General features: G+C 44.1%; 1 protein-coding gene across 1 annotated transcript in view; it reads left to right on the forward strand.

Moving 5' to 3' along the window:
- Positions 1-24526, forward strand: part of LOC132456145 (netrin receptor UNC5D-like) — a 149313-nt gene that overhangs the window by 87411 nt on the left and 37376 nt on the right. Inside the window, exons 3-6 of the mRNA XM_060050377.1 lie at positions 7572-7715; positions 7852-7955; positions 19202-19376; positions 19631-19798. Coding sequence (XP_059906360.1) covers positions 7572-7715; positions 7852-7955; positions 19202-19376; positions 19631-19798 — 591 coding nt within the window. The remainder of the gene's footprint in view (positions 1-7571; positions 7716-7851; positions 7956-19201; positions 19377-19630; positions 19799-24526) is intronic.

Raw genomic sequence — 24526 nt, forward strand, 5'->3', positions numbered from 1 at the left:
CAGTAACTTGTGCGGATGGAGAAAGATCCTTCCTCTAAGTCTATGGACATATAACGCATTAGTCCAAAAGTCCACACACCTCTTTTAATGAGCTTGTGCAGTGTGGTTAGGATGAGTAGTGGCCATCCTCTCATTCATGCTATTGATTCATTCACCACCACAATATTACTCCCAAGACGTTGGATTAGGAGGAGATGGGAGCTTCAAGGCCGTAGCAGCTGGATATTCCTCCATTACCCAGAAGGCAACGGGTGGCCTTCTGTGTGGTGTTCAAGTTATAGTTGACATTCACAAAATCTCACACAATCACAAACACACTTACCAATACCTTAGATCAGCCGTTCTCAATCTGTGGTACGCGTACCACTGCTGGTACGCGAGCACCCTCTAGTGGTACGCGGAGTATGAACAAATCTTTTAAGCATTTTTTGGAAGTTGAAGCAACCGTTACATTTTTTTTTTGCATGTACCCATCATATGCAATGATCTTAAACCTGCATTGACTAACTGCTGTGACAATGAGTAGGGGAAGCAAAAATGGTGCAAAATCGTCCTGTGACGAGACGTTGAAGCCTCCCTTCAGAGGCCAGACATTTCTCGACTTTTGGATGCAGCGACGCAGCGAATATCCTGTGCTTTCAGACAAGGCTGTGCGCTTTCTCATTCCATTTGCGACCACGTACTTGTGCGAGAAAGGCTTCTCTTCCCTCGCCGTCATTAAGACTAAATATAGAAGCAGGCAGTGGTCGAGTTGTAAAAAAAAGCCAGGGGGGAAGGTGGATTTTAACTTTTAGGGACAGATCATTTGTGCTGATGAAAGCGCATATGGTGGGAGACCAACGGTGTGATAATTATTATTATTATTATTATATATTTTTGGGGATAAAATAAGAGCGATGACTACTGTCATGTCATCGCTCTTATTTTATCCCCAAAAACGCAGCTGATCGGACTCATCACACGATTCGGAGGCATGCATCACATGATTTTAAAAACGTATTCTTTTTTTTCACAAATGCATTCGGAAGAGAAGGGAGACTAGCGTTGCTCACGGGTTGGAATTAAAGGGAGAAAAGGGAACAGAGTTGCCTGCGGAAGCGATGTCTGAGATGTAGAGACTGCTTCACGCTACCAGTGTCTGTTTCGTACGGTGTGGAATGAGAGCTCGTGGAGGCACTATTACGCAAGTACGCCTGCGTGCTTGCGCAATAGCATGCTGCCCGAGAATGAAGTATCGCTGTCAAATCTGTGCCTTGGAAAAGTAACGTTGCTTGGGCCGAATTGAAAAAGGAAACCGCTATAATGAAATAGCGGTAATATTTCCACATTAATTGATAAAATAACAGGGGATTGGAAGGGGGGATGGCTGTTTCAGAAGGGGGATGATTTTGATCATTTTAATTCCAAAGGGGATGCCATCCCCCCTCATCTCGTGTGCTGGAAGCAGGTTGGATACTGAACCAAGTCTGAGGCTAAAGCTAACCTCAATCGACCCAGACATGTACCCCTCTCACTAAGCATGATAGGCCTAATTTTCAATGTGTGCCTGAGTACATTCTCCATCAAACCAAAACATAGTTTATATTCTGACCTTATGGCACTTACTGCAGTATTTTTTAATACTGAATACTTTGTTTTTCTATGATACAATTGTTCTTACTCATGATAGTTTGATTACAGTGTTTTCACAGTACACACAATTTCTCTCTTTGCTGTGCATGACTGCTTATAACAGGATTGTTTGACTCCAGTATTTAAATAATCACGTTCAATTCTTTGAATGTTTTGATGCAGTACAATTTACCTCACATGATTGGTTGACTGCAGTTGTTGAAATTAATATTCAGTGCTGTGAATGCTTTAATGCAGTATACTTATTAATAACCTCACTAGATTGACTGGTATGTTATATGCCAGATGATATCCCCATTTGCTGGGTAGCCCTATTGAAGCAGTTGTTCAATTGTTAGTATTATCCCGTTGCAAGTGTTTATATACAATACATGAGTTATAGACAGTTGGTTGCTTCAGTCAAGTAAAGTTATGTGAATAATAAATCGTATTATTAATATTAATGCCTTCTGTGTAAACTCTATGTAGACTAGTTATAGGCCTACGCACTTTATTTTAATTCCGGTGGTACTTGGAGAGCCAAATCATTTCTAAGGTGGTACTCATGGTAAAAAGTTTGAGAACCACTGCCTTATATGATGGAATTTAAATTAATTAAATTATTTCACCACTAGTTTAGTCGATCATTTCATTTTTAGATTTTAGATTTGAATCTGATGGTTGGATTACAACAGTTTGTTAATTTCGCGGCAGATAACAGAACTAATTTAACAAATAAAAGCACTGATTGATGCTAAGTCAGTGGTTACCACCAGGCCGGAATTTGTGTCATAAACAAGAGATTTGTTGCTTTCAAAAATACATTTGGGTTGCAGAGTTCTTGAAGAAAGTTGTCCAATCCCGGGTTGCTTTTAACTCACTTTATTTGTTATAAAGTAGGCATGTTTGGTATGGTAACTATGAAGCTTAAGGGAGGGAATTGTATCTAACGCGTGGAGAGGAAAATACCGTGATCTACTTCAAGCCCCCGGGCCTAAGCCCCGGTGGCTCTCTGCCGTCTACCTATTGAACTCTGGGCTCTTCACTTCGAATCATCCGAGAGAGGACGTCAAGTGGGCGTGGCCTATGCAGTGGGCGTGGCCGGGATGACGTAATGTCTTCGGCTTCTTCACCTATCTAAAGGTGCTGCCTTCTGTGGACGGAGCAGCCTTCAATAAGGTCTTGCTCCCCTTGTGGCTATGTGAGGGTAATGCAGCTTCTTAAAATACTTAACAGGGTCCTTACAATTACTCAGCCTAATTTGTTCAAACATTTGCTTAGATATAGCTCCCTGTTGTTATTTCCTTCCCACTCTAACCTTGCTAAGCTCTGTCTGGCTCTGTTTGTTTTCAACCAAAGCAAGCCGAGCAAACATTCAGTTTACTCTTCTGCTTAATGTCTCTTCTGCTGATTGCCATTTTTGTAGTAAAACCCCCTATGGGGCTGCTTTGCATCATGTCTGCCAGGCTTTGCTTGCCGGACATGCTGTGGGATTTTCTACATGATGTTGCCTGTCACAAAACTTGTATTTGCTTCTAGTTTGGCTCACGTTGCTGCTCAGGAGCTCTTTAAAAGCCACACTGAAATAGAAAGAAAACAAAGAACAGAACATATTGTTTGGGCACGGTTCCTGCTGTGTCATGGCTCTATATCGTATGCTATAGTTGGTGTTTGTGTGGTAACGGTGAGTCAAGGCCAGCATGTGTCGTTTGAATCATTCTGTGAGTTACCACCAGGGTATTCCCTGCTCACGCTCAGCACACACAAAAGATGGTTTGTATTGATGAATCATTCATCATTATTCACGTATATAATGAGTTTGCGCTGGGAAATGCAGCTGCCATTGTTGTCTGTGTGCTTCCGATCAACGTATTGACGGTTGATGCTGTGGTTGCGCCTGTGTCGTTGATCTTGCTGTCGTTTCTCAGCCCAGGGGGCACTGAGGATGGATTCTAGGATCAACATTGTTAGCCATGAAAAATTATCCAATGAATGAATGCTCAAACATCTCCTGGTTATAAACATAAATAATGCCCTGTATAGTGTACTGTCCCAACTCCCAACAGATATATCAATATAACCAGAGTATAATCGTGCTATTGTTATTCCACAACAAGCCTTCTCAACTTGGGTCATACTGTAGTTTTACAAGTCAAACCGCTCCTATCATATCGGTAATAAAGTTATGTTATGACCTTATGAATAATTTTGTTTTGTCATATTAGGAAGAAGTTATAAGTTATGACCTTATGAAGTCAGATTGTTGAGCCGTATTGTGAATAAAGTTAAAATATATGGAGTTTGACACACACTGGAAATGCTGTGTATGCCGCGTGTGATCACATATGCAACAAGGTCACATGTGGGATTGTGTTGCATTGTATGCAGTTGTCGAAGCTGAACAAAGGACGCCACACACACAATTCTTGTCAATCGTCATCAAACATCAACTCTGTCGACAGAAGATTGTCTGCTTATATCGACTTCAAACATCGATTGTATTTGAGTCATGGTCCTTTGTTATAGTTGAGACGAAAATAAGTGCAGAATAGAGTGGATGAGGATTAAGTGGCACTGGCAGGCTATTTCGACTTGTGTGACGACGTAAACCTTGGATGCTGGATCGTGGTTGAAAACGCTGGGGTGTTTTGAAATCCCCGTAAAGAAAGCCCCATTGAAACCCGTGCTGTGTTACCAGGCGCTTTCATGATCTACATATTTGGGACTATTTATGGAGGATTGTAGTATCAAAACAAACTCACACACACACACACACACACACACACACACACACACACACACACACACACACACTGGAAACCGACTGCCGCTAATACATTTTTATGGATGATTTTAGGAATAAGTGTAAAGTCATAGAGGGACTTTGGACTAAAGCCTGTACCGTCCGAAGGGATTGAAGTTCAAGAAAAAAGTTGACAAGCGGTACAAAAATAGCCCGTCTTAGCTTGAAGTGTAGTTTATCAAAGCACTTATTCCAATTGTACAGAGTGAACGACGAAGACGACAAACAACATTAGAGTCACAAGTTTAGAAGTGAGATCTCTCGAGCCAACGGGAGGATATTCTGGGTGAGGTCTTTGTTTCAGGGCGCCGCGATGAGAGGGCGTGTTGGGATGGTGAGGCTCAACTCAAGCGCCGTGGCGGGCGAGAAAAGGGAGGAGGGGAAGGTGGAGGAGGCCTGTAGAGGCGCGGGCGGGGGTGGGGGGATGGTAGTTTCTTTTGGTGGGAGGGGGGGGCGTTCAGGCATCCGCCCACCACCGAAAAGTTGATACTCAGATGGAGAGATAAGTCGAAGAGGAGGAGGAGGAGGAGGAATGAGATAGGGGGGCCGGGGAGGAGTGGGCGGAAGGGAAAGAGATTAGAATTTGGCAGCGGTGGCGGGGTAGTGACTGATCTGAGGGAGGGGGGGGAGTGGCGGCTCCTGCAGAGTCTTTTGATGGAGAGATAGAATGGGAAGGAGGGCTGAAAGGGGGGTAGAGGAGAGATAAGGCGACCGAGGAGAAGGAGTGGAGGAGAGAGGAGTCGTGGCTCGTGGGAGTCCACCGCTGGGCGCTTCGATTACATCCAACGCTCCCAGAGTAATCCCCCACCCCCAGCCCAGAGTGGACCGGAGGAGACGGGGAGCCTGTGTGTGTGTGTGTGTGTGTGTGTGTGTGTGTGTGTGTGTGTGTGTGTGTGTGTGTGTTTGTGTGTGTGTGTGTGTGTGTGTGTGTGTGTGTGTGTGTGTGTGTGTGTGTGTGTGTGTGTGTGTGTGTGTGTGTGTGTGTGTGTGTGTGTGTGTGTGTGTGTGTGTGCAGAACCAGAACCAAAACAACCTGGGGAGAAAGAGATGGAGAAAGATATAAAGATGTATTTTCTTCGGATCAACCAAAGAAAATACGAGATGGCTGAGATTCCTCCTATTCTTCTTTTTCTGTTTTTTTGTGTTGCATTGAATTTTCTTGGGGAAATGATTATCTTTTTTTGTGTTGAGAGACAGGATGTTTGAAGGTAACACAGCTTGTTTTGTCCTCTTCTTCCTCTTTGATCGGCGTATTCAACCTGCCCTTCACCCAGGAAAACGTTGGTCAGAGGAGGGACTTCTGCATGTCTTTGACTGGTCTACACCTTGGTTGTTTCACACACAAACACACACACATACAAATGACTAAAAGATGGCACATTATTTACTCTGACCTAGCATTCATATTCATGTAGAACGTAAAGCTATTGGTACATTCATAACTCAGTGTTTGTAATCCCAGAGCGAGGGACAGGGCCCACTCCCCCTAAAAGGATAAGTCCCAACACACTTCTAGGTCAGCCATACGTTAAAAGGCTTATTCTGTTCTGACCTCGCAACCAGCCGTTCATCACTTGCTCCCTGTGCCATTTTAAGAGGGGGGATTGACAATATACGTAATAATGTCGAAACCAGATTAAATGAGTTGGGTCTGTTCTTATGAAACTAGTCGAGTCAAGTGTATCGTGTTCTTCTGGAGAGAAAAAAATTAGGTTAATGGCTGCGCGGTGCAATTAGCATTCGCCTCGTTTTCCTGGGATTTTTATGGTAATGACTCAGCAGCGCATTAAAAGATGAAACGATATTTAGAGCATGTCTTGTTTTCTGTAATTTGACACGTTTCCAATTTAAATGGTATTAAGTGGACAAACTGTAGGCGGGATGTGTTTTGATCGTTAGGGAAATTTGATTGGTAGAAGTAGGACTACTGACCATCCATTGGTTACTTCCCACAAAGATTTGACTGGCTGGGAAGTATGGATGGGGTTTGAGTTTATTTACTAGAAACATAACATGGGGCGCAGGATTTACTAAAGATTAAGGTGATTGACTCCCAGTGTAACGGTTCGGGGTTGAAACCCTTAATTCAGCTTGTAGTGTCCGGTCATGGAGACACAGGCAGCAGACGTGTATGAGACTAAAGTATTGAAGATATCTCAAATGGACCCTTTCCCCAGAGCTGCTGCTAGGCCGTGTCCTGCTTCATGAAAGGACCCATAATAAGTGTTTAGTGAAAGTGTAAGTGTAATAAGAGCCTCCATGCAGGGTTTGTCCTGCGTTGACGCCTCCAGAAAGAGGAGTCTACGCCAAGTTGGCATTTGCATGCTCCAACACCGAGAACACAGCAGGACATAATGAGTCGTTAACACAGGTGACGGCCGTTTCCTAACGAGGACACACGGGGAGAGCGAGAGGGCAGGGAGTCCCTGGAAATGACACGCGCAAGCATCAGCTGATGTGGTGAAACAGGGAATCACTTGGATTTCGCGTTGCTTTTAGCATTGTACAAGCTCTGCTTAGGTGAAGAAGAAAGAAAGATAACATTGGTAAGGGGAATGCTAGGAGTCTATTCTCACAAATTAGACTTTAGATTAATAATCTTGAATCTGATAGCAGGCCAGCTGACATCAGGTTGAACAGGGAGTTTTGCTTTCTTTTGCTCTGTGTTTGTTTCAACCAACAATGTCGCTGGAGTGGGGGCAGTAATTGGCGAACAGCAACACAAACTCAGCCAGCACGAGTAAAGGTATCCTGGTGGAAAAGACAGTTACGCTTAAACATCCTGTCCAGACACCGACATTGTTCGTTAAAGCGTCTTTAAAGCCTCTAATCGACACCCTGTTGACTGGCCACTGTAGAAACACACTTCTTCAAATCCTCCTCCCAAAGCTCCAGTTCCTCCCGATGGTCACAAATAAGTTCCTCTTCTCTTCCTTACTGTACAGACAGCGATATATTGTTTCACCTTCTGCGGATAAATGTACTTTGTGTCCCTTTGGATAAAAGCGTTTGCTTGATGCCGTAAATGGCTTCGGTAGAAGATCTCTCGTCACAGAACGAGGCGTGACTCCGCCCCCTTTCGGTCATTGGCTTCCGGCCCGGCTCTGTCCCGCCTCCCACCCGTCAGTCACCACAGTCTCCTTCCTTCTCCATCCAGGGGTGAAGTTCCGCGAGGTCCTGATTAACGTGTCGCGGCAGCAGGTGGAGGACTTCCACGGGCCCGAGGACTACTGGTGTCTGTGTGTCGCCTGGAGCCACCTGGGGACGTCCAAGAGCCGCAAGGCCAGCGTCCGCATCGCATGTGAGTGGGGGAGGGGTGGTGGTGGTGTGTGTGTGTGTGTGTGTGTGTGTGTGTGTGTGTGTGTGTGTGTGTGTGTGTGTGTGTGTCCTTGTAAGTGGTGTCCCCTGACTCGCTCTGCTCTGCTGTTTCCTTCCAGACCTGAGGAAGAACTTTGAGCAGGACCCCCAGGGCACCGAGGTGCCTCTTAAGGGCATGATCGTGCTGCACTGCCGGCCCCCAGAGGGCGTGCCATTGGCCGAGGTACGGCCCCTCCCCCGCACACCCTACACCCTGAACTTCAACCTCATGTGTTCTCACAGGATTGGATTGTGTACATAAAATCAATAGCAGGAGCTCGGCTGTGATTAATTATTTTCTTTTACCGGTTTGAGCACCTTGTTATTTCTAATGTTACACACACGCACATGTACACACACACACACACACACACACACACACACACACACACACACACACACACACACACACACACACACCTCTGTTAGTTAAGTCAGCTTCAAAGTAAAAGTACAATGTAACCTTTTCACCTTTCAATAAATCATTGATCCAAGTCTATTTTGAATAATGCGATTGTCACATTAACTATCAATAATTTCTGTAGGCCTTCCGACTATTTTTGGTCTGGTGGCATAAAATTGTGGATGATGCTGGCAATTCTAGACTAGTTGAGTTTAACGTGTCATGCAATGTTGGGGCAGGGCAGCTCAGCGACCACGTTCCTCCGTATGTTTATCACATAACCCTGCAGGCTGCAATAAGAATTGCAATCCAAGCTAAAAGACGCCTATATGGTCTTTTAGTAGTCTGCCCCATGGTCATATTCTAGAACTGTTGTTTCAACTCGAATTATTCCGCCAGTATCTTTGGTCGTTTCTATATTTGATGCAGATATGGCGAGCGATGTTGCACCTGTGATTAACAATGTTCAGTTTAAAGATTAAAGTTGTTTTACAGTTGTTTAATGTAGTTCAAAATAAACATATTAAAAAAACATATAAATTGTGGGTGTGGTCATACGGCAGTATTTTCTGCCCCACTGAAATTTAGGGTCACCGCACGCTACTGAATGTAGTAATATATCAGTAATATAGCGATATATCAGTAATAGCGATATATCAGTAATATAGTAATATATAAGCAGTATAGTAATGCATCAGTTATATAGAAATATATCAGTAATGTAGTAATATATCAGTAATACAATAATATATCAATAATAGCAATGTATCAGCAATATAGTAATACATAAGTAGTATAGTACAACATTAATATAGTAATCTATCAATATAATGGTAATATGTCAATAATATACGGTTAGCGATCTCTCGCCCCCTCTCTCCCTCTCTCTTTCTCTCTCTCGTTTTCTCCACCTCACTCTCAACTGTTAGCTCCTTTATTCTCTACTTATTTCTCCTCCTCTCTCTCTCTCTCTCTCTCTCTCTCTCTCTCTCTCTCTCTCTCTCTCTCTCTCTCTCTCTCTCTCTCTCTCTCTCTCTCTATGAAAACAATAATGGCATTGATAGATGTGTGGATTATGAAACAAAAAAAGACAGTATTAAAATGCTCCGCGCTGAGCTCTCTCCATCTGTCTCCGGACAAATATGTCCCTTCTCTGGGTATTGCCATTGCAATGCTCAGGATAATATTCACATACAGGCTTTGTGGTTGTACCCTCCCTTACCCCCCCGCCCACACTGGTCTGAGGGGGTCTGAGACATGGATACTGTGGGAGTGTATCAGGCAGCTCTGTGACAGAGGGGAGAGGGGGAACAGCAAACTTAATATACAGTCAGAGAGAATGAAGATGCAATGTTTTGTGGCAGGATCGTGTAGAGCAGTGGTTCCCAACCTTGGGGTCGGGACCCTACTCTGGGTCCCCTGAGATGCAAATGGGGTCACGGGGGTTTGCAGAAGTAGAGATTTTTGCTGATCCATTTAAGCAAAACTTTTTAATCTCATAAACCTCCATTATAAGGAATAACTGCCTAATGATTCCTAGCCAGGAGCAAACTGCCTCCAATCACTTAGTACCAGGATGTAGAAATGATGATAGTTTTTGGAGGCAAAAACAATCAGTGGTCTCAACAGTTTAAGTTGGGGTCGCAAACATTTCCAGAACTAGAAGAGGGGTCACGGGCCAAAAACAGTTGGGTCCAATTGGTGTGGCTGTTTCACACCCAGCTAAAGGGTTCGGGCTTTATATCTGCAAGCTACCCTTAAACGCCATTATCCCTGACCTACAGTTGACATGTATTCTCAACTTTGTTCAGTCTGTAGCATGCTTTGGGTACAAGTGTCTGTAAATTACTCCATGGTAGTGTCAATCATTCAGCGTAATCTATATTCAAGGACAGGTTTAGTGTTTTTGTTCAGGTTCTGGCATCTGTTGCAGCGTCGGGCGAATTGTTTAATTGCTAAACTATGTTTGAGCCCACGACAAGGCAGATTCTGACTTATTTTTCTTATTTTGTTCCAGGATCTTGCATCTGTTGTAGCATTGTGATTATTTGTTCAAATGCTCAACACAAAGACATAACGGTCGCCTGAACCACATTTACATATTCTAATGTTAGCTTTTTTCCCAAATGTTAGTTTTTCAATATTCTTTTTTTTTCAGCCAGAAGCGAACACCTTTTTATTAATTCATTTTTTACCGGCGCACAAATTCCGTAATTTCGCGGCAGTACCTGCTGTTGTTCTCAAGGGAAACCACATCAAAACACAGGGAAACAGGGATAGAGTCTGGTCACTGAGAGGAGAGTCTAGCTAAGCCAACTAATATTATGCTGCCAATCTACTAATGGTTTGGTTCTGGGTGTGTGAAGGTGGTTGTGTGTGTGTGTGTGTGTGTGTGTGTTTGTGTGTGTGTGTGTGTGTGTGTGTGTGTGTGGGGGGGGGGTATTGCTGTGTGTGTGTGTGTGGCGGGGGGGGGGGGGGGGGTGTTAATAGTAACTGGATGATTTGTATGTTAATGAAGCCGGAGACAATGGCAATGGCGTTACCAGTCATGATATTGCTAGAGGTAATAATCCCAACGCCAGTCAGACGAGGGGTTGGGGATAATGTATCGTCTCTGAACAGCTGAAGTCTGCATTTTGGAGCAATTTCATTTGCACAAAGACCCAAAGATGGCGGATTCTCTCCGACTGACATCACCTTTTATGACAGCAGAATGAAACAATAGACCCCGGCAAGTGTGATGATTCAGTTAAATAGTTGGAGGTGCCATCATAGCGGCAGCAGGGAGCTTTTCAAGGTTTTCATTATTGCAGCGCTCTCTCTCTCTCTCTCTCTCTCTCTCTCTCTCTCTCTCTCTCTCTCTCTCTCTCTCTCTCTCTCTCTCTGTGTGTTCTCCCCTTTTAAGATATGATATGAGCAAAATCCAATATTACTGGAGGACAACTGTATTTATATAGATTATTTCAAAGTGGCTTCAAAGAGGACGAATTCAATGCCGTTGTATGTTTTTATTTACGTAAACTTTGAGGGTAATCATCATGCTCAAATCAAATTTGTTCAAAAATGAGCTCTCATGCCCTCGATGAGCATTCTCTATGACCACCAACCAAAAGAAAAAACAAACAAACAAAATGTTTCCATCCACTAAACCCTCATAACCAGCCATGGGGTTTTGCACTCTAAAGGGATTCATCATTAATCCATTCATCCCAAAGTTCACCCAAAGCACTTCAACAGTAATTATCATGTAATGAACACAAACAATTCCTCAGACAGGTGGGGGGAAGGGATTTCACCCAAAGGACGCAGAGAAGATTGTGACACATCCTGACGTGGTTCAGAGTGCCCTCCTGGTGTCATTCAGATTGGCTTGGATTTGTTGATCTGATTCCTGAAACTCATAGCAACATGGGGGTGGGTGGTGTGTGTGTGTGTGTGTGTGTGTGTGTGTGTGTGTGTGTGTGTGTGTGTGTGTGTGTGTGTGTGTGTGTGTGTGTGTGTGTGTGTGTGTGTGTGTGTGTGTGTGTGTGTGTGAGTGAAAGGTGTAAGGTTTGGAGAAGGCAGAGTGGATGGAGATGAGGTGGGGTGCAGGAACTAATAAAAAAAACCAGTTTGGATTGAAATGAATGGAGCGAGGGAAAGCACGGGCAATCTCACCATACGTATGTAATTACCTTCCTGTCACTTCCACTTCCCTTCCATTGAACGGAGGCAGCGAATTTGGGCCTACAGTCATGGAGTTATTAGTTATTATCATCCCATTGAGAAATAGATCCTTATTCAGACGTTTTTTTGGGAGCAAAGCCTCACCTTGTTTGTCACGGTGAAGCTACAACACGGGCTGGTACAAAAACGGCATATATTAGCCTTAGTTCACACCGCTTTTTACCAGTTTAAAATATTAAACGCTAGGTTTGCAATTTCGGACCCAAGGGGCGATTCACAGAATGTGGGGTGCGATTCTGGAGTTCCGAAACCATTATTTTGCAGAAGGATTTTGTATTGTTGTGTGTAGCTACCACCTGTAGCGGACCAGCCGGAATGGGAGCGAGGTCAACAGGTCAAGCTGTCTATCGTTTGAACCCATCCAGAACCAGAACCCCATAGGCTGCTGTTCCCCAGCAAAGCCACCAGCAACTTTCACGTTGTGGTCCATACACGCCAAATTCCTAACACAGATGTTTGATCACAAAAGTATTCAGTTATTTCATAGTGTCTTCATTAACCTGTCCCTCCCAACACTGCAATATTATTGAATTTATTTATTCAAACAAAATATAGAAAATCGCTGATTTCAGTGATCATTTGCAGATTTCTTTTGAAGTGATACGTATGTAAAAAGTGTGTATCAAATCACGTCATATCTCATCGATTATTCCGCTATTCAAACTCAGTCGCGCTGAATCCTTTCAACTAAAGCATCGCTCAGGGCCGGCTCTCGGCATAGGTGACCTAGGTGATCGCCTAGAGCGGCAAATGTGTTGGGGGCGCCTTCTGCTGATGCCCTTAATTAATAAATTAAAATATACGAAACAAGCGAAATGAAACCAAACATGTTCCCAAATGGAACGGAGAAGGGAGAGGGCGGGGGATTAATTGTTAGGGCGCACTGAAACCCTCACCGTAGTATGTAGGTCAATGCAATAATAAAGAGAGACTCTTCCATTGTGCAAGCTTGTTAGGCTACCTCCACTAAGGTCTAGTCCACTGCCAGCAACAACGCGTTCTCTGCCCTCCGTGAACGAGCTCAGGCTCGTACACAGAGGGGAGAGAACGCGCAGGCTTGTGATTGGTTCTTTAGATTCGGACCGAATGGCACTGATTGGTCAGCATTTTAACAGGATTATAGCAGGTACAGAATTTGGGATTTTTTCGCTTCTTCATAGGGTTAGGGTTAGGGTTCGCTTTTTCATTGTCCATAAGTTATTTATTGCTGTCGGGGTGTAAAAAACACTTTAAACAACATATTAAAAAGTGCATATTGCAGATTACAACCTATGATGCCTTTAAGTGGAAGACATTAACCTTTTAGGGGGGGGATCTCACATTTGGCCCACCGCGACTGTTACCACTGTACCACAACAGATTGCTCATGGGTCATAATAGTTTGGGATTCATCATAGCATTTTGTTATATATTTGATGTCTTACGTGCGTCATTGTATGGAAAGCCATTTAAGTAAATGTTAAATCGAATAAATATATCAATGAAGGAATATGGCTACAAATAAAAAACATGGCTATGAAATCAATTCTAAAACAAATAAATGAGGCATTGAATATATAAATATATATAAATGAGTCAGTATAGTTAATTTTGTTTATTAATAGGTTCATATTTTAAAGGATCCCTATTATACCAACAGGTGTGAGTGTGATTAGCCATTACAAGCAGCAGTAGCTAGCTCAGGAGGTAGAGCGGGTTGGCTGGTAACCGTAAAGTTTCTAGTTCAATCCCCGGAGTGTCGAGGTGTCCCTGAGCAAGACACCTCACTCTAACTTCTCCCGACGATCTGGCTGTCGCCTTGCATGGCTGACATTGTATGAATGTGTGCATGAATGTTAAGCAATATTGTAAAGTGCTTTGAGTGGTCACTGGTTACAAAAATTCCTTCATAATTGCAGACCAGTTACCATTTTAAAGCATTTAGAAAAGCAGCCTTTTCCTGTGCCTGTGATGGCTTGTAATGGCTAAACCCACTCACAGTCACACCTGGTGTTAAAATAGTGGCCCTTTAAAGACGACATTTTAAAGAACAATGAATAGTAATGGGGGGCCAGAAATGCCCTGGGTTCGAACCCTAAAGTCTGCTCTGCACTTGGACCAGCAGCCTTCTCTAAACAAGATGCTACAAACCCAATATACCTCGAAAATTCACTTTGGATTCCAGAGTGTGCTAAACACCAAAGTACAAGAAAAAGTCAAACACACAAGTAGAAAGAACATCAAACCTAGCCTTGGTAGCACTCAGAGGGAGGGAGGAGACGCAGAAGAGGATAAAACAGGCGCTAAAGCGTGTGGGAGGCGTTGCCTTTGAGGACAGATGACTCGCCTAGCAGTGGGAGGGTTGCTGGTTCGCATCACGTGGCAGGGTCGACACATCCGTCGATGTGCAACTCCGTGTGTGGTAAATGCGAGCGGGTGACTGGGAGTGCATCCATTGTGAAGCACTCCCGCATTCCCATGAGGTTAGACCTCAAGGGCGATCCAAAAAACACTTTGAAACGATGAATCCCCTCCACGAGAGAGACTTGTGACAGCGCTGCAGAGATCAGCCGGAGGGTCGTCGAACGCCGGAGAAGGGGGAGATGGGGGACGCCTCTGTCTCACAACGTCATGCACGCCAGAACTGGAACCCAAAGAACGCCTTAAACCTGAACCGAGCCGCCCTCGACACCAGGACATGTCAAAACCCTCTTTCATACCGACCCAAAGACTAGCGTCAAACGAACACAGGAACAGTTGGTTCCCGATGGATTTTTAGAGAGACTAAAATGCTGTGGTAAAAGGCACTCCGAACACTCCAACAAAGATGGAGTAAACATGGCATTACAGCAAGTCGTGTGTGTTTTGGACGTAGCCTCTTTTGAAGTGTGCAAACGAGTGAGTGTGCCAACGAGTCCTCCGGAGAGCTCCGGGATATCTTTGATCATAGGTGGAGCATGGATATTGAAGGCATGCCGCCCCCCCCCCCCCCCCCCCTCCCCCCGATGAGTGCACCCCGTCTCTGATATTATGAAAGAGGACACCTGCTCTTAGATTAATCATATGATCAATCGACTATGTGTCAGTAGGAGTCCTAATTAGGTGACACTTGATGGATCCGTGGACGGATGTGTTTCCAAAATATCGTATAGTGATATTTACCCTGAAGCATGGGGGGGTTCATGTGGGGGGGGGGGGGGGGGGGCTGTGTGTGTGTGTGTGTGTGTGTGTGTGTGTGTGTGTGTGCTTGGGCTTGTATATGTGTGTGTGAACTTGTGTGATTGTGCGTGTCTGTGTTTGTGGTTGTGTGTGTGTGTGTCTGTGCGTGTGTGTGTGTCTGTGTGTGTGTTTGGTTGTGTGTCTTTGTGGTTGTGTGTGTTTTTTTCTGTACGCGTGTGCACTTGTGTGTGCTTGCGCAGCAGATAGATTGCTTTTATTGCTATTTGGATAGAATGATTTGGTTTTCTTAGTAACCCTTGATGGGGGTGTGGGCTCTTCAGTGAGAAATAATCATGTTTCATACTCGATAGCAGACTTAACTATAACTCCCGACGATCAGTAATCAAAACGATAATCTTGGAAATCCAATCCTGAAGTTTAGGAGGTAGGAAGAATGTTTGGAGGGCCTGTTTCATCTTGAGATTTTAGTGGGACTCAATCTTAATTTCTACGAGGTGGATTATATTTTAAACCTCCGTCCTAATACCCGTGAAACAATGGTCTGTTTTTTTACAGAAGGATTGAATGGCTTTGAAACGAATCCTCGCTTCTTAAACAATGCGGCGTTCTGTCTGGTGCCACACACAGGGTCTCATCTGATTGTTGAATATAGGTCAGAGCATCTGTGTGCAGGCCATATTAACGCCGGGTAAAAAAGGTTTGTAAGTAGAATGACTTTGTGGATCAGGCCCGTGGTTCATAAAAGTAATGAGGTCTCGGTCTCCTCACTGGATTCTAACGACTCTGAAGGTACTGAGCTTCCCGTTATTATATACAAATGAAGAGTTGCAAAGCAAGGTTCGTTTGGAAAGACCAAACACGTGTGGCTCCTCAAATGCATGTCAGACGTTTAATATTCTTCAATATTAAATACGCATCGGAAGGATGTTTCTCAGAGTGATTATTTTGATTATTTTGATTGGTTACAAATTACAATGATTGCTTCATCTAATTATTTCAATCATGTATCTTCCCACGACAATATCATTTCTGAATGTATTCACCATCTCCAAGACAACACGTTCATCTGTGTATCGCAAAGTTAACCATTAGCTCACACTCTTTTTTTTAATGTTATCCCGACAACTGTTTCCATATGAGAAAAATACAGCTTCAATAAATATCTATCGAAACAAAGGTTTGGCACAAAACAGTGCAACGAGATTTGTACCATCCTTGTGTTGTTTATCCTCTCCGCACATGTACGTGATGTCAGAGAACCAGGGGACGCATTCCAATTCAGATGTCTTATTGAAATACAGCAGCTCCCACAGCATCCGTCAGAGAGGAGGGGAGACGGGGGACGGGGGGGACGGGGGGTTTGAATGTGCAAACGGAGGTCATAAATAAACGGTGGCTGGGAAAGGAGAGAGGGAACTGCACGGAAGCCGCCCGCCCGCACGACTATCAATGCCTGAGAAGAAGAAATTAAAGACCTGATGAAAGATCTGTGGCCCATCAGAAGAAGAAAACAGAAGCCGGACACTTGTGACAATGCGCCCCCTGCTTTATTGATTTCACCGCTACATTTTTCTTTCAGGATGCTGCGAAAGAGCAAAGCAATCTCAGAGCTTTTTGGATGCTGTTATATTCTCTCGGCAAATAGATGCTCCCCAGCACACACACACACGTTGACGAGGAACATAAATATACCGAAAACACAAATATACCGAAACAAACACACACGCGCAGAACACGCACAGAACCCACACGCATACTCACACACATGTAAACACACACAGCCACACAAACATGCCACACACACTCCCATTCTCTCCCTCTTACACACACACACACACACACACACACACACACACACACACACACACACACACACACACACAATCTGTCGCAGAGACATTTCTACACTAAACTACACTCACACATACGCAGAGACACACACACACCTCGAGAATAATGTTGACTTTTTAATCCTCAAACACAGCCATAAATCAACAGGCCCCTCCCCCAGGAGCCCAAAGTCAGTCTCCCTCAATGAAAGGCTCAGGCCAACGACGCACTAATAGCAATATACAGAGCCAGTCAGGCAAGCGGAGCAGCGGCCAGCGGAGCGTTCCTCCGTTTGTAATTCCTAATTACATTCACTCACTAGAGCCGCTGCTGAATTAGTAATGGAAGGAGATCTGACCCGCGCCCAGCCCTCCTAATGCCCACGGTTCGGTTACGTCAGACAGAATACCGCCGGCTTCTGTCTGGCCTCTAAAAGACAAATGTAAATTTAACATTTACATTTTGAAGGGATTTATCGCCACAATGTTTTACGTGTTCAGAATGGTGTTCTACTTTGGACTTAGTTTCACAAATCAGACTTTAGGTTCCCGCCTAGAGTCTGAGAAAGACAAGCTGAAAGCCGACTGAACGGGGCGTGTCACTTCCTTCGCTCCATATTTCCTTTTTTCGGTTTCATGTGGCTGGAGGCGGGGATCTGTGAGCATGTAATTGGTGAACACAAACCCGGGCAGCAGTATTAAACTGTTGTAAACACTGTGTGGACCGGCCACTGTAGAAATACCGATTTTAAATTCCATTCTGAAAGCTTCATCCGCTCGCAGGATTGAGTTTTCTGCAGTACAATTTCTCCATAACAAAACAGGAGACAAGGCCCCCCCCCCCATCCCTCGCCTGGAAGTTCCGGCCCGGCAGCCCCCCCATCTCGCCACGGATATTCTGCCGTAGCACGCGAGGGCGCTGGATCCCAGATCACTTTGGACTCAATTCAAAGTTCCTCGTTACCCAGTTGGACTATCTGACTGTTGCTCATAAACCCCTGATGTCAATCAGCTAGGTTTCCCAGGTTGTAGGTGTTGTTGTATTAGGGGATCTCTGTATGCTCACGCCGCATTGTATATGAGGGGGATGTGCAAGTCTGTGAGGGGGAGTTTTTCTTAAAATCTGTTTCTCAAGGTGTTATCTTTCGGTAAGGTTATAATTATATCATTTTGATAAAAAAATTAAATTAAATTGTGACATTGTGACACTTGTTTGTGGAGCTTTTGTATGAGTGTTGAGGGTGTGTTTGGGAAAAGTGATGATGGTGCTTTGTTTAAGAGAAGCAGGAGAGAGACTGAAGGACTCGGGCCCTCGGGTCACACAAGTCCGAAGAACACAGCCTGCGTAAATATGTTCTTCCTATAGTCAACAACGCAGATGAACTGATCAAACAGCCTCAAATTCTCACTTCCTTCTTAAGTATTGTCTAATTTGCGTTGCTGGAAGTCGACATTGATCCTGGCTGATCCTGACTTCAAAGAGCCACAGGCCCTTCATTGGTTCGTACTGCAAAATCATTCTTTATGACTAATTCAGGGTGATCTTATTCTTTTTCACAAAATCATCTAAGTTGATTCAGCCAAGTAAAGACAACAATCCCATGCATATGTGCGGTTACTCGTGCATGCAGCAAACTGCATGCTCCAAATTGAGGAAAACAAAATGCGCTAGTTTATCGTCGCTGCGCAAAAGGGCGTCCCTTTGACATGTGGTGCTTTTGGACAACAATAGAAATCTACCCATGAGCGTTTACATTAGCCGCTCGCAAACGTGACCGTGAGCAGAACAAGAGTACAAACCCAGGCCTGCTAGTTTGATTGGGAAGGTCTATACTGCCATGAGAATCAAAAAACAAAACACATTTCTGACTGACTTTCATCCTTTTAAAGGTGCTGCAGGGAAGATTTAAAAATTATCATTTGTGTAATTTGTTAGAAATTTCATAGCCATCCATCAGCTATTAGAGAGTGAAATCTGATATGAGAATATCGCTCCTGGTTGACTGCTCCTGCCTCTGTATGTGACAACTTTGAATACAGCCCACCCACGGTTAATTTCTAACCAATCAGGGCATCTCTTCCCTATTTTGTTAAGGGAATCCATATTACCTGTCAATCAATTACCCATTGACGCAGGTGAATGAGGGTGAATGGATGGCTTCTCAACGGCTGAAGGGGAAGGGGGTATTCTTTTGGTTTTTGGTTTCCAAAATCTTGCTCTCTTCTGCTCTGTTCTGCTCACTCTTGCTTTTACAACCCTCCCATCTCACCGAAGGCAGCTTTAACAGCGTTTTCCCTCCACCCCGTCTGCAGGTATCCTGGCTGAAGAATGACGAACCGCTGAACATGGACACCAAGGTCGGCGCGAGAGCCGACAACAACCTGATCATCTCCGAGGCCCGCCTGTCTGACTCAGGCAACTACACCTGCCTGGCGAGCAACATCGTGGCCACGCGGCGCAGCGCCAACGCCGCCGTGGTCGTTTACGGTGAGCTAGGTTAGCAGGGGGGCCGATGTTAGCTTCATGTTAGCGTACCAACTGCACATCCAAAACGCTTACAACATTCGATAAACCTAACGGAAAACACAAGAGAAAAGCCACGACTCAAATTCAAATGCCACTACACAAATGTAAAAGTAAAGTAAATACATCTCTGTAAAATATAATGTCAATAATTCTTTATTAAAATGAATTATTTTCATTATATTATAACCTTAACCAATTTGTTTTTGTGTTCCCAGTGAACGGCGGCTGGTCTCTGTGGACCGACTGGTCGCTGTGTAACGTGCGCTGTGGGCGGGGCTTGCAGAAGCGCTCGCGCACCTGCACCAACCCAGCGCCACTCAACGGGGGGATCCTCTGCGAGGGCATGTCGGTACAGAAGAGCACCTGCAACACAATCTGTCCAGGTGAGCCCCACCACACCATATCCAGGTGAGCTCCACCAGTTACTCTATCCAGGTGAGCTCCACACACTCTGTTAAGGGGAGCTCCACCTCACTCTGTCCAGGTGAGTTCCACACACTCTGTTCAGGTGAGCTCCACCTCACACACTCTGTCTTGGTTTGCTCCACCACACTCTGTCCAGGTGACCTCCAGCATCCACCCTGTCCTATGAAGTACATAAGACTGCAGAAGAAATGTTGGGCAGAAAAATGACTGTATTACTACAAGATACTGTAGGTCAAATGTACGAGCTAAAGTTTGAGCATAATGTTTTAGAAATGGCATCGCCTTCCGTCAGCTATTAGTGAATATGCGTAAGGAGCTGACTCCGCCTGACTCCCGGCTCAATTCTGGCCAATCAGTGCATATCTTCCCTGATTGGTTTGGGGGAGCCATCTTGCCTGTCAATCACAGATTCGTGGAATGCTTCACTTTCCACTGGTCGAGAAGTTAAGGGATGTTGGTTGTTTGTTTCTTACCAAGAACAGCTTAAATAAGAACTAACAAATATACCAATACGTATTAGAAGGCAAAACACTATCAACTCCACACATGTCGACAGATCTAACATTGACAAAACCTTAGTGCCACCCATCGCCAAAGACAAGAAGTAAAGATGGAGAATCGAACAAGCCAGTGAATATTGAATCACAGCACTGGTTTTCACAGTCAAACCAAACAACAGCTTTTAGTTTTCTCTCCCCACCTGGGAAGAAATGACCGTGGACAAGGTCTCTCACTCGGTAGGCTCTCGGAAGAATGGGGGGAGGAGGAGGAGGAGGAGGAGTCATAAAATGGAGGGGACGGGGGGAGAAAAAAATCCAGAATTAATCTAATCCTCATCGTAATCTTCCCTTCCAAGTGAGTGTGATAAATGTATTTATTAAATTTAATAAATGTATTTATTTTTTCTTCTTTCTTAATTTATTTTGTCTGTTCGTTCTTCCGTTAGTTTGTTCGTCTGTTCCGTACCACAGAAAAATTAGCATTTAGATTAACAAGTAGAAAGAGGGGTGATTCTTTATGGAGACTTCAAGGTGGAGAGGAGGCTTGATGAAACATGACACAATGAAAGTGACTTTGTCTTCAAAGTCAGCAGAATGGTGCAGCATTGTACACAGACCTGCTCCTGTGAGAGGGAGAGGGGAAGAAACGGCATCTTTTGCTTTTTTTTTGGTCTGGGGTTTGAAAGAAAAGCTGGCCTCTCGGACTACAGTACCACAGGAAGCAGCACAAAGGGAGGTTGTAGCTTCTAAATTAGGCTTGGTCCAGCTGCTTTTGTAAACAAGCCGTGCACGTTTCTGCTCTGTCAGAGGTTCGGAAAGGATCTATTCATTTTCATTTCCAACCGCCCCCCCCCTCTCGCTCTCCCCCCTCTCTCTCTCTGTCCCTCTCTCTATTGCTCTCTCTCTCTCTCTCTCTTTCATGTTGGCTCACTCGTTCACTCACTCTCTTTCAAGTTGGCCCTTTCCGTCTCTTCCCTTTCCATCACTTTCTCTAGACTTCACAATATCTCCCTCTCCCTCCTTCTCTCCCAATCATTATTTCGCTTTCTCTACCAATGCTCTCTCTCTCTCTCTCTCTCTCTCTCTCTCTCTCTCTCTCTCTCTCTCTCTCTCTCTCTCTCTCTCTCTCTCTCTCTCTCTCTCTCTCTATTCTTTAATCAATTAATGTGAATTGATCAGACCCAGAATCCACCACCCAGAAGATTGGCACCCATCTCATATCACTACCAGAAGTGGAGCCGTTCCAAGCTTTGGGTTTTGGTCGTCTTGTGTGAAACGTAACCAGTCATGTTGAAAATCACACAGCCATGGCAAATTCCTTCAATTTTGGAGCAGCTAATCCCTACTATTAGCTGTTTGTGATTCAATGCATCATGTCTATTAATATCTTCATATTGTGTAATATTAAAATATTAATATCTTTTTTAAGGGTAAATTGCATTCATTCATTCATATTCAATAAAGTAAATAAAGTTTAATTATTCTAGTCAGCAATGAATATGAGAATATGAATACATACTTAATAGTGTTGATTATGGACAAGTGCCTGTTGTTTCCATGTATATCCATTGGCTTATATTCCATGACTCACAATTCTTCCAACTCTTGTTTTGGCTCCAAATAGCGATATCCTCATCCCATCAGATCTGAGCAATCGGCAAAAACCAAAAGATTCCTCTCCACGAATGGTTTTCAACCAAACAATATACTCCAACGTCATATCCCTTCTTCTTCTTCTTCTTCTTCTTCTTCTTCTTCTTCTTCTTCTTCTTCTGTTTGTTTTGACAAGATGCTGGTAACTTGCTAGATATGTTCCGATACAGTTTTTCCTTCACGATTCCGATACCTGAACTTGAGTATGTTTATTTACTTTTTTTGGGGGGGGGGGCGGGGGGGGGGGGGGGGGGGGGGGTATTAAGCTGTATACTAACCCAGTATGGAATTTAAATGATTACTATCATTGTTGTATGACCTGGCTCAGGTTAAACTTTTTGTAAAAACAAGAACAAATACATACATCATCTATCATTGAAACTATAAGTAGCCCTTTTATGAAGACTGCTTCTACGTGACAGGAATGTATATTCGGGTCACTATCTGTCAGCAAAAAGTACTAACATTAAACTCTGCTAAATAACAAAAATGTAATGTAAATATATGTACAGATAATTAATTCTACAGAACTTTCTTTAATTATCTAGTGTGTCTGAAAAATAAGTAATTTTTCAGTCAAACTAGATAATATGATCTAATTTCAAATTATAATAATTAATTTGTACTTGTGAACATTGTTAAGCCTGAGTATTTATGTTTTTCCGATTTAGTAGCTTGAACGCACGTAGGCCGGAGATCACTCGTTTTCCACTCCCAACTTCCCACCTCCAACCGTTAACTAACGCAGCAGAACACCGTGCGTGTTTGTGTTTATCTTTGCCTGTGTAGTAAATTAGCTAGTCACGTGATGGTATCGGATTGGCACATAGACCAGTTTACTCGCCGATTTCCAATGTAAGGCAGTGTCGAGGAACTTTTACTGCCAATACTAGTCAGTATCGGAGGAATTCTTACTGGATCAACTTTAAACCTCACCACACACACAGGACAAACTGTTCGCCTACCTGCAGTTTGCCACCACTGGTCAGGCGTCAGGGTTCGCTGTGGCGCGACCCTAATTTTCGCTAGAGACAGAACACAGACCGGCCTAACCACTGGAGCCTAGCTACCCCACCGACTCCTCTCACCAGTAATCATCTCCAACCGGCTCCCTCTCACCACTCCCAAAATGACATAAAGAAGAACCTTCCTTATTATCACACACACACACACACTCCTTCCTTATCTCTGAAAATTCACTCTCTCCCTCTATTCTCTCTGTCTCTGTCTCTCTCTCAGTCTCTCACTTTCTCTCCGTCTCTGTCTCTGTCTCTCCGTCTCTGTCTCTGTCTCTATCTGTCTCTCTCTCTCTGTGTCTCCATCTCTGTCTCTGTCTCTCTATGTCTCTCTCTGTCTCTCTCCATCTCTGTCTCTCTGTCTCTCTCTCTGTCTGTCTCCGTCTCTCTCTTTATGTCTCTCTGTCTGTCTCTGTCTCTCTCTCGCTCTCCATCCATCTCATGATCAGTTATTTGCCTGGAGAAATTCAAAGCTGCGCTTGTCAAGATTCAAATGAGCTGCTGTCACATGACGAAATGGCCAGTTATCGCCATTGAAAAATGTCAAAGAGAAGGTTGATTGAATGCACGTATGTTCAAGCCGTTCGTTAGTTTGTGAATAATTTTGTATGTTGACTAACTCCTTGGAGGGTTCGTAAAAGCTTATAGTCAATTACATTAAGTCACATGTTGGCTGTTGAATGAATTATACATTTAATTTTTGATTGTAGCTACTCGTTTTCTGGCCGTTCTTTTAAGGAGAGTAATAGTCCTTACATACAATGAAAAATAGATATAGATTGGATTGTAGAGCTGGTAAGTAAAGATTGTGTTGTGAACCCCCCTCTTTTAGACACAGATGGTTTACCCCAGGAAGGCTTACCTTGAATTGATTTACTAGGTAGAATTAATTAGATAACGTGAAAACTTCAAACCATTTTTTTTGTGTTGCTTTCTTGAAATGAAGGACTATATTACATTAACCAGCCATTACACTGCCAGCAAATTATTAAAATATGAACTTTATATGTGCAATAGATAAACATCGAGCACTCCTTTGATCCTCCGCTAACCCAAACACACACTCAATACGTAACTCTGAATGTATGTAAGTGTAAATATGTATGAACGTTGTATGTTCATTCGTATGTGTGTGCATTTATGTATGTATGTATATGTATGTACGTATGTATTGTGGCATCCCGCCACGTGGTCCCCGGCCTGGACGGGCCCGGGGTACCGTAGAGGACGGGGTGTACCACCCCCACCCACCAGCCGGCGAGAGAGAGCAGCCCTTTCGGCACCCCAATCAGGGTGATTGGGGGACACCTGGCCGAAAGCACGGGGGCCATTTTAAAAGGAGGCACAGCACAGCACAGCACGGGTCGGGTGCAGGAAGGAAGGGCTCGTGGAAGCAAGAGAGCCTAGAGGCCCACGGAGGCCCTAGAGACCGTGAGAACCCTGGTTGATTGAAGTGTTTGTGAATAAATGCCTGGAATGGCTTTAATCTTCCACAAACGCGTCGTTTGTACCGGTA

The sequence above is a fragment of the Gadus macrocephalus genome, chromosome 4 (assembly GCF_031168955.1).
Source record: "Gadus macrocephalus chromosome 4, ASM3116895v1".
Classification (NCBI taxonomy): domain Eukaryota; kingdom Metazoa; phylum Chordata; class Actinopteri; order Gadiformes; family Gadidae; genus Gadus; species Gadus macrocephalus.